Here is an 11,808-nt window from a genome sequence, read left to right on the forward strand (position 1 = left end):
AGCTAAAACATTGGATTTGACAGGGTCTTAGTAGGTTAAAAAGATGAGCCAAAACTGACAAGATGAGATTAAATGGGCTAAATACAGAGTCCTGAACCAAGGTTAAAAAAAATAATCAATTGTGAAACACAGTGCTGGAGACCTCTCTTAACAGCTGTTTTTGTGAAAAAATTGTAAGGCAAGAAACCAGAAGGAAAAAAAAAAGGGTGGCAAAATTAAATTAAATTTTGCATTCTTTAATAGGCATATTGTATCCAGAATAAGTGAGGTTATTATCACATCACCCACTTTTACTATGCGTTAATCTACGATGTCTAGATCGATGCATAAGCAGATATCAGCAAGCTGACTTCTCTCCAAACGAAAAGTGACTAAGATGAACTATAATTTGGCTATAGTGGTGGCTGGCTAACATTGTCAAGTACATGCCACGTGCTGGTGCTTTGAATGCACTTCTTCACTTTGTCCTGACAATAGGATTAGCAGGTCGATTTTGGAACAGCTGCTATGGAGCGCTTACATCCCAGTAAGAGAGGCAACCAGTAAGAGAGGCACCCTCACCGTGCTGGGTGTGTGGTCTTCTGACAGCATAAGGCACAGGCCTTCCCTTAACACTGGCCAGGAGAAGGCGACTTTATCAGAAAAGTGTGCCAGGTAATGAGCCAAGGTGGGACCATCGTATTAAGGCTTAATGCGAAGAGTTGACAGTTAAAACTTGAATAGAACAATAATCAAGTTAAGAAAATTATGAATGAAACCATTTTGATGAACTTTAAAAGTTAGAGAAGTCTTTGACGAAAAACTTTTAAAAAATACACATATACACACTCAGAATGCCTTGTTAGCTCATGGTCTACCGGAAGTAGAAAACTGTAAGGAAGGGATAATAATAGTCAGTTACATGGTTGATTTTAATTTATGCTATGTGGTCTACATTTTTAATGTGCTCCAAGGTATGTATTTAAATAAAAAAATAGAAAGGATGCTTCCTAGCTAGAAAGCAACATTATCACCTAGGAGGTGTATTAAAAAAGAAAGAACAAAACATGAAGTTTTTTTAGAAAAGAAAAACGCTTTCTCTCTTCCCTCTTTCTGTCTTTGTCTAATTGTATTTGTATTTGTCATTGTAGTAAAATGTTAATATAATACAATTGGCTATCAAACACATGTGAAGAATATCTTGCATTTCCCATAAAATTATAGAAAAAAAGTACGTATTTCAGATTTCTAAAGGCGGGAAATATGTCCAGGAAGACTGATCCAATCCTTGTTCATGAATATGAAGATATGGTTTACTACAAAGACCTTGTACAGGGTTTTTCTGATTTATTCCTAGCACACTTCAATACATTTTATTATTTTTAAATATCATTAGAGAAGTGAACCACCTTAGGTTCCTTGGTATTCATCGTGAGAATATTGTTTTAACCCTACCAGACCGCTGTACAGATTTTTCGGTAATTTCTAATCATATCTTATCTAATTATATCTGTGTTGTGTGCATGGAAAAGCACTCCAGGTACAACAAGCAAAATCCTGGAGTGTCTTACAAAGACAAGCCATACAAGAAGGTGAAGAGCAGCATCTGGTGCTCACTTTGCAAGAAGTACCTCTGTGTGAAACAAGGCTCATCCTGCTGGGTGGATTGGCACACAAAGGTGGAATATTGATGCTAGATGAAAGCTAGACCTATTTTCTGCAATGTCTCCAAGTTCCATCTTATTCTAACCACTTGTTTGCATGTAACTAACATTTTTCTATATCATGTTGGTTTTTTCTATTTAATGCTCAGGAGCCCATGTATAGGGGACAGTTAGGTTTAGGGCGTCAGGTCTGGTAGGTTTAAAAAGGGCTTGACACTGTAGAGCTCATGTGGGAAATGGTACCACAAAAAGAGATGCTGCCTTCAGACTGGTCGTTTGCTCCCAGGAGCACGTTGATTTAGTCACTATTTTACACTATTCATTGCTTAAATCACAATTACAGCAGATATGATAATAACAAGTTGTGTTTTTATGTGTATTGTTTCCTCACGGGTGAACATATATTTCTTCTGTAAAATAGGGATATATAACATCTCATGTACTTCCTTGAGCTACTATGAGAATTACGATGATGACCACTCCTGACGCAGTTTAGCTAATCATTCCTGTCCTCTTACTAGAACTTGATCAAGCTGTTATTTCACAGCAGAGATGATGGCAAAAGAAGTGGGAGGCCTGGAGGTGAAGTATCCAGCTCGTGAGTGTAAGTGGGATCCACATGCTAATTTCCATGTCCTGTTCTACTTGCATTGTTACTAAAGAAGAGTGTATCTCCATTGTCAAGAATGATGCTATCATCATATTTATTAAAAGATTGAAAAGATGTCTAAATAAATTGCTCTATTTTAGAATTAAAAATTACACTGCATATTTCAAAACACCAGTTGTCCATGAATAAATAATTATTTAATATGCAAAAGGTTCTTTTAAAGATTTGAAAACCACTTAGAGGATTACATATGAAACTATATATGCTCACGCACAAAAGATATGAATGAGTTTTATCAAGGATGATACCTACGTTCACTGGCAGGTTATGTTGTGTTTCTAAAGTTGCTCTATCTTATGCATACATGTTCACTGGCCTTAGTTTCTTTTTCTGTTAAAATAATTTTATATTTATAGAAATTTGCAACAATACTGTATATAACTTTTTTTAGCTGAACCCTCAGAACAAGCTGACATGATGTCAACTTTAGCGTGTATTAACTACAATCAAACATTCTCCCACACAAGCTCTTTGAAACAAACTGCCATCTCTTCCAAAAACCACAATCAAATTCTAGCCATCATCTCAATAATATCCTGTGTAACAGAAAACACATGCGTATATTTATTATTTTTCTTTACTGCCTTTTTTTCTGAAAAGTGTTCTTAATCATTATTGATTTGCATGGCTTTGACACTTGGAAGGCTAGTTATTTTGAGTATGGTACCTCAATTGGCTTTGTCTTCTATTTCCTCATCCTACTTTCTGATGAGGCATTTTGGGCAGGAATGTCACAGCAGTTATTCTTCTTCCTCTGGCCTCTTTCTTGCAGTACCCGGGTTTAATTTTCTCATGACTGGTAATGTTAACTTTGATCCTTTAATAAAAGCGGGATTGTCTAGGTTCATCAACTGTAAATATCTTATTTTTCTTTTTGTAATTAATTTGTAAATTGGGGGTGGGTACTTTAAGACTATTTCTATTTGTATTTTTTTCTCGTCTAACTTTCATACACCTGCTTTATTAACCACTGATGGATTAATTTATACTACGATGTTTGTTACAGTTGAATTATGGATGTTTTGGACATGTCTTCTTTTTTAAAAAAAATGTATTTTCTTTCTGACATCATACCTTGTTCCAGGCTTATCTTGTGTCTTCTCTGTCCCACTCTTCCAGTCAGCAATTTTTATTAGGAGCCCTGGTTAACTTTAGTGAAGTCTGATACAAAATCTTGGATTGCGAGTAACTTCGTTTGTGAGTGTTCCACAACATGAGCAAACATTTCTAATCCATTTTAATATGGTAAACGAGTGATGTCTTGCAGTATGAGTAATTTGTTTCGGAACGAATTAGGCTCACAAATCAAGCTGTTACTGTATTTGTAAACCCAAATTGGGCCGCCAGGTCTGCTCTGCTTGTAGTGGATAGAGATAGATCAGAAATTGTTTTCTAAGTAACATTTCTGTCAAAAGGAAGCTCCTTGTTAAATATCTGAACACACACACACACACACACACACACACACACACCTCCCTCAGTCAAAAGCCCCCACTCTGGGCCATGGAAGTTCCTGTTCGTTCCACTCACTCTACTCAGGGTCTGACACCCCATGCCAGGCTGCTGTGCCCTACGCCACCCACACACAGATGCCCACCTAGCTCAGAAGTAGAGCTTATTTATCCTGATAAGAAGGAAGGAAGGAAGGAAAGAAGGAAGGAAAGAGGGGAGGGAAGAAGGGAAGGAAAGAAAGAATGAAAGAAAGAAAGGGAGGGAGGGAGGGAGGGAGAGAGGTTGGGAAGGAAGGGAAGATTTTTGAATAAAACAAAGTTAAAAAGGTAGCTTTTTCCTATATTTTCCACTGAATGTGTAGCACATGATTTCATGCTAAATTTTGACAGTTTTAATTTATTGCCCTTTGGAAGTAAAGTAATCCCTTACAGTGTAAATACCATATGCCAAATGAACTTGAGCTTTTACTAGTTCAAATAGGTGAGTGAAATATTGAGCTCTGATATTAACATATACTTTGAAATATTAAATTTAAATATGATATTTCTCTTTGCACTTTTAAAAAATCACATTACACTTTCAGTGTCAAATTCCACAGGAATGACTAAATTTTACAAAAATTAAATAAAGGGCTCTCATCAAAGGAATCATATCTATGAATGTTGATGTTTAAATGTATGTTTCCTATCTAAGTCTTGGTGTCTAACACATTTTTATATCTTCATAACAATTCAAGTTGAATCAACCTTTTTCTGAAACACATTTTAGCCTGTATTTGTCACAATTTTTTTTAATATTAGCAGAATTACAGGGTTCAAAAATATTTCCAGTAACATCCTAACTCTTAGTTTGAAGGCACATTTGCTATTTTTAAATTATGATTAGAGATAAACCCACTTATTTCATATCTTTATTAGAAAATTAGGTATCAAATATTTTATTTCTCTAATCATTTATTTTATTTTTTATTAAATGTGTTAGGGTGACATTGGTTAGTAAAATTATATAGGTTTCAAGTGCACATTTCTATAATACATCGTCTGTATATTGCATTGTGTGTTCACCACCCAGAGTCAGTTCTCCTTCCATCACCATATATTTGACCCCTTTACCCGCTTCTCCCCATCCCCCTCCCCCCTTACCCTCTGGTAACCACTAAAATGATGTCTGTGTCTACGATTTTTTGTTTGTTTTTCTTGTTCATTTGTTGCTTTCAGTTTTCTATCCCACATGAGAGTGAAATCATATGGTTCTCAACACTGTCTGTCTGACTTATTCATATATAATTTTCAATGAAAAGTACCACAATAAGTAATGCAAATTATGAAGTTACATGGGTATTAAATATTTCCAGAGAATTTAAAAAGAGAGATTGTTTAAATCTCACCAATATAATAGGTTCTATTTTTTCATATTTTTTCTAGAATTACAAACTCTTAAAAACTACCAAATTGAGTTTTGGTCATTTACCAAGTTTTACTTAAATAAATAGAAAACTGCATCATTTCTATAAAAATGTAATATATCATGGTGTATCAGTATTACTATAATGTTATATATATATATATGCATATATTTATTGTATAACTAATTATTATTTATAAAAAGTGCATACTAATAAGAAATTTGCTTAATTTTCTAAGGCTCAGAATTAATATGATTAGTGAATGCTTCTCATCAGTACAAATAATACCTCAATTTATTAGCAATGAATTTTGATGCAGCTTACATTTTATTTTCCTAGAATTTAATTTTCTTGTATAATGATTTATTCATATGCCTTCTTCCCATGGTTTTCATTGAGATTAATTTTCTAATGACTTCATAGCAGACAATAAATATTAGTTTATTTCCTTCTTCCCTTTGATCCTTACCTCTCTCCTTTCCCCCTTGTCATAACTGCCTCTCATCTTAATTTCTTCATTTTGGCTTTCTTCCCTAAAACCTTTTTATGCAATCCTTTTTCTCCCTTCCACTCCAGTGTAGTAAAACTTAAATTGGACAATAACAGGGTTTGAAGTTACATCATAATTCGAGTATTTTGAGCTTTGTAAACCTTCTAATATCTCTTTTGGACTTTACAACGAATGACATTTCTTTTGCAAATGTATATTTATAGCAGGAAAATATATTTTATAACTTAAGTGAAATTATGGTTATATAGAAGAACTTAGAAAATGTTTTAAAATAGTTTCATAAAGCTATTAATTCTATTAAAACAACATTTCAGTAATTTTCTAATATTTATCTACCTAGTCATAGAAAACAATAAATCGCATTTTTGCATCATCTGAGCTATGGAAAGTATAAAACATGCACATTTCAAAATATCTAACCAGTCTTGTAAAACATAATGGCAAATTCTATAAATATGTGTGTGTGTGTGTGTGTGTGTGTGTGTATTATATATACATATATACCTAAACATGTAGCTGGATTTGTAGTTAAAATGAAGTTTACACTACATGTTATTTCTATATTTTTAAGTTTCAGAGGATAACTAGACTGTTTTTATATATACAGAATGAAACATTTTTTCAAAAGTTATATAACCCTATATTTTCTAGTTTCTTTAACAATAAGCTTATTTCATTGACAACTTTAGAATTTTAAAGTATATTTATTTTAGTTCTTTTCTCTCAAGGTGTTTTTATTTTCAATTTTTGACAGTGTACTTACTATACTTGAAATTTAATTTGATTTCTTAAGACATATGTTGCCCCAATCTTTCATAGGTGGGAGAATTAGAATCAGGGTTTAAAATCAATTTTGATTAGCAAATAGATTCTAAGTCCTCATTATATGTCAGATACAACTATTCCAAAATTTTAAGCAGATCATTTTTTAGAATAATAACCTGAATCATGACTTACTGAAATGTAAAAACTATTTGCTTACATATATTGTATGAAATTTCAGAAATTATTGTGCTATACTCACCAGCCAAAGCAAGTATATATTCTTGAAATCTTGTCCCTATACGGTTAGTGGCTGTGCAATTATATCGTCCAAAGTCATTGTCAGATGTAGGTGCAATCTAAAATAATTATAATTGTAGAAGTTTACAATTTTATAGCAACATCACAAAAGTTTTAAAATAGACTCTCATATGACTACCATCTTCACACATGCTTTATAATTAAGAACTCCTTGACATAACCTTTTTTCCTATATGAAGTGAACATGACTAAGTGACATAAAGTTCTTTAAGATGTAATCCATAGAATTATACTATCCGAAGTAATAAGTGAATATAGTCTATCTATTATTTATGAAGTAGATAAATTCCATCATTTTGTTACATATATTGAATAGAAAAACCATTAGATATTTATATTCATAAAATTCAGAAAGTAGTACATAGTTGAAAAACATATATTCTGCAATCACCACAGATGTGAACTTGAGAAAAGAAAACTTTTACCAAAATACTGTTAACTGTTTGTTTAGCTCTAAGATCAGGAAAATTTAAAATTCAAGAAAGGTTCAAAATGTCAGATCGCTTCCTAATATGATATTATTTAACATAAAATATTCACAAAGGATGAAGATTCATTCCAAAAAAAAAAATCTTTACAGGACGGTGTTTTACATGAAAACACGGGCCTTGTGGACGAATCTCTGCAGACAGGCCCATTATCTTGACATCTAGTAACAGTATCTTGCCTCTGCTTCTGTTCATTTCCTGTCATTCTCTCTCAGTTTAGGTGGAACATAGCTGACCTCAATCTTGATACATTTGAAATCCATAATTAAGTTAACCTTCCGGGATTCTGTTGCTGAATGTTGGCACCAACCCTGCAATTCTAATGCACTGAAATTTGGAAGAACCAATTCAGAAAAGAGATTTGATGACAGTAATAGATAAGATTTTCAATCCCAGTAACTATCATTAAAAGAGAATATGCTTACAAGTCGCTGTTAATTTCAACTCCATCCCAAAAGGGGAAAATGATTTTGTGGTAATAGGAGGCTATTAACTAAAAGTGCAATTTTGAAGTCCATTGAAGATGTTAATTCTGAAAGAGTACAAAAAAAAAAGCTGTGCCATTCATTCTCTAGTCAGCTGCCCATCTACGAATAGATCATAAGTTTGAGGATTAGAAGTTTTAACAGCTCTTAAAAAAGTACTCCAAACTGATTAAACAGTCATTTTTCTTACATTTAGCTTTTAATAAACCAGGGTAATTTAACTCTAAAATACTTTTACTGATGAGAAAGGAATTTGTCAAAAATTTTTTTCTTATTCTGCAGGCATATCAGAAAGCTATTTGCATTTTCCATGAACGGATACAATGCAGAGACAGGATGGACATGACAAAGAATTGGCACCACTACATAGCTCATTGAGATTAATAAAGCAATTTAAATAAATCCGATTTCATTGGAACATTTTTTAAAAGGCTTGATTCATTTTTTTTCCACTTCCTGGGAGTTCAGCTATCAAAGATAAACCTTTACAATTCAATCTGAAATAAATAATTCCTTTATCATGTTGTATGATTAATACAAAAAATATCCATAGCAGCACAGATATTTTTTAAAACATAGATCTAGACATAACTTATCCAAATTATGTATGTGCCTTTCAGTATATTTGGTGTATTGCAGGAAAGCAATATGAAAGTAAAGACCGACAGTGGCGTTACACCCAATCCCAGCACAATGAAAAAAATATTGATAGATTTTTTTTTCAAAATACAAAATAATAAACATCAAAGTTATAAAGTATAAATTTTAAAGCATTTAAATGTGCAAATTAGTGCTGATATTTATCAGGGAAGTACTAGGGACATCTATTTATGACACACTTCTTCACATTTTAATAATACTTAAAATAATTCATGTTTATTTGAGATATTGGGTTTGGCAGAATATAATGTTAATGAAGAAGCTTGGTAGTCCTTTTCCTAAACCTTCAAAAACTTCATTTCCATGTTCTATGTATTCCATGAATGAGGGAATCTTTTAAAGAGTTAGTATCTTTATGTAGGACAAGGAACAATACAGATGATTCAAAGCAGAATATTATTCTAATCAACCTATAAGAAACTTCCTGCATCGATTTTTTCCCATATATTACACAGATGTTTATCATCTCAGGGGAGTTCTCAGGAATATTAAAATAAAAAAGTTTTGATGCCCTTTACAGATGTGACTATTATATTACACGAAGTAATAATAATGTGCTTTATCAAGCAACTATGTATGCTACTAATTAAAAATTAATCCTGCTTACTATTGTTTTTTTCTTTTTGCTGTTGATATTGTTATTTTGTTTTGTTTTGTCTTTAAGTTATGCTAGCCACATGTTTTATTATTTATTTAGGATTTAAATTTAAATTAAAAAATATTATGCATATTAAAAGTGTATGCTCACAGTCAATACTTTAACCAATAGATTACCTGGCTATGTGTAAAGTAAAGAAAAACTGCTTAGTTGTCATGTTGGGATGGGGAGGAATACTGTTTAGGTAGAAGACTGAGTAACATTGGAAACTTCTATAAATATATAAATGTCAGATTTATAACACGCCGCTTGACATTAACTATGGGGAATTACGAGCTATCCCACAAATTGAAAATTGGCAAGGTAAAGTAAAGCAGAAATTATAGATTAGCCTGTAATTTACACATGAACTTGTATAACTACCTATTATGGACTGACTTGTGTCCCCTCCAAAAGATTCATATACATTGAATCCCTGACCACCTAATGTGGCTGTGTTTGGAGACAGTCTTCAAGGAGGTGACTAAGGCTAGCTGATGTCATAGAGTGGGGCCTGATGTCCTTGTAAGAAGAGACACAGAGGGCAGGCCATATGAGTACACAGTGAGATGGCACAATCTGTAAACCAAGCAGAGAGGTTTCACCAGAAACCAGTCCTTATGGCACCGGGACCTTGGAGATCTAGCCTCCAGAAATGTATGTGGGAGGGGAAAGAAAAAGGTTTCTGTTGTTTAAGGCACCAAGTTTGGAGTAGTTTTTATGGCAGCTCGAGCACCCTAATACATTACCCAAAACTGCAATGAAATTCAACCTGTTTTTAAGTATGGTTAAATAGCTAAAAATGTAGGTTACATTTGCCCAAATGTCATTGTGATATACACCTCTATGTCAATTCTCCAACAGCTAGCTCTTCTAGTACAATTACAAAGAAACCAATTTAAATTGATTTATGGGCCCAGCACGCTTCCACTGCACAACTCTGCTATCTCCAATTTAAATTGATTTAGATAAAATGACTTTATTATCAGTCAGTTATCCAAATATTGGAGAAAGTAATGGCTAAACTCTTCTATCAACTAAACATTTTACTAAGTCCAATAACCAGGTAGAAGAGTTAGTGTGGCACAGATGAGAACACCTTTAAGTGAATACAGTACAGGTATCTGGTGTTATTCTAAAACACGCAATTTCAGGCTGGCCGAGTACTCGTTGGTTAAGATGGGCTTGGGAGAGAGAGCTCTGAGCAGCAGGGCTGCTGGTTCAGATCCCACATGGACCAGTGACACTGCCTTCTACAGCTAAGATGGTGAACAACAGCTCGACCTGGAGCTGGGCTGCCGTGAGTGGCTAGCAATGGCGTAGGTTGCAGTGGGGCTGCAGTGGGCTGCCATAAGCTACCGTGTGTGACCAGCAGCAGGCATGAGCGGCCGTCCAATGGCTGGCGACCGATCTGCCTCACCCGGGAAGAGCGCAATGATAATACCAACATGGGCCAGTGAAGCGACGTCCTCCACAGCTAGACTGAAGAACAAAAGGACAGCAACTTGTCTGTTCCACTTCCCTGATTCCCCCAACACTATTCCCTCCCCCAACTCCCCAATAAAATCTTAAAAAAATATATATATATATATATATCTTATAAACTTTGGGAATTGATATATACACCAACCACATAATCTGTGATTAATCAACGAAAGGTACTGTATTCAAATAGAATTTAAGGGGCAGGCACTTGGCGGTACAAAAGCAATTATTTGCCATCTTAACTTAAAAAAGAAAATGAAATGAGGCATTGAACAAGTAAATCTGGTTTACTTAGGACCTTGTGAATATATAGCCTGTGGATAACATTTATATATGCCAGGCTAAGGAGAAGAAAGGTGTAAACACAGAATGTAGGGCTAGTATCAACACTGAAATTGAAATTTGTCCTCAAGAGCAGACAAATCACTCATTCCATTTCTTTGTGTTTTTCCTGATATAATTGGTTTTATTTTCAAAAAGTAAATTCATAAAAAATAATGGCTTCTGTAATACACCCAGCTTTTCTATGTAAATAGTGAGATATTATTCATTAAAGAGGCATGATCCAAATGCATAACATTTCCTTTAAGTAAATAAACATGAAATATATACAATAGGTTTTGTATTTATTTTATAATATAAATATATTATATATTACATTCATATTTTAAGATATTAAACCATATTCTAAAATAGTAGGTAACTGCTAAAATAATGTTGATATGTACAGGACTTACCTCTAAAATCATCTTTCTCCCTGCACTATATGTCTTTAAATTAGTGGTGTTTTTAGCTGGTAAGACTAATTTCTCTCTTCTCCAATGGACTGATGCTGGTGGATTTGATTTCACATCACAGCTTATATTGATTGGATTTCCTTCCCAAGAGTAATAAATTGTTTGGTTTGACATGAACTTGGGAGCGTCTGTAAAGGAAAATGATATAACAATTATAGACATTTTCTTTATGACAAATAATCATTTAATAAGTATAAACAATATTATTTGACTAAAAGAAGCCACAGCAATTCTAATTTCTTGTATTTAATGTGTTATAAGAACTCATGACAATATATGTATTGGACTGTTTCATCAAATAATTTTAATATAAAAACATTCAAATCATAAAATGGTTTTAATATAAAAATATTCAAAGTTGGCCAATTATGAAAATATGAAACATTGATGCTCAGAGTTAAATTTGCATTTAATACTCTGACTAAAATATCCACCCAGCAAATTCATGGCTATCTACAAATGTGGAGTCTGTTTCTGAAACTACCCACACTG

At 33.4% G+C, this 11,808-nt stretch overlaps 1 protein-coding gene across 1 annotated transcript in view; it reads right to left on the minus strand.

Annotated features, from left to right (window-relative positions):
- Nucleotides 1-11,808, minus strand: part of LOC109375393 (neural cell adhesion molecule 2) — a gene marked incomplete at its 3' end in the record, with an annotated part of 398,480 nt that overhangs the window by 14,601 nt on the left and 372,071 nt on the right. Inside the window, exons 10-11 of the mRNA XM_019630775.1 lie at nt 11,257-11,444; nt 6,706-6,802 (exon numbers count right to left, since the gene is read on the minus strand). Of these exons, the coding sequence (XP_019486320.1) occupies nt 6,706-6,802; nt 11,257-11,444 (285 nt within the window). The remainder of the gene's footprint in view (nt 1-6,705; nt 6,803-11,256; nt 11,445-11,808) is intronic.

This window comes from Hipposideros armiger, unplaced genomic scaffold (genome assembly GCF_001890085.2).
Source record: "Hipposideros armiger isolate ML-2016 unplaced genomic scaffold, ASM189008v1 scaffold_942, whole genome shotgun sequence".
In the NCBI taxonomy this organism is placed as follows: Eukaryota; Metazoa; Chordata; class Mammalia; order Chiroptera; family Hipposideridae; genus Hipposideros; species Hipposideros armiger.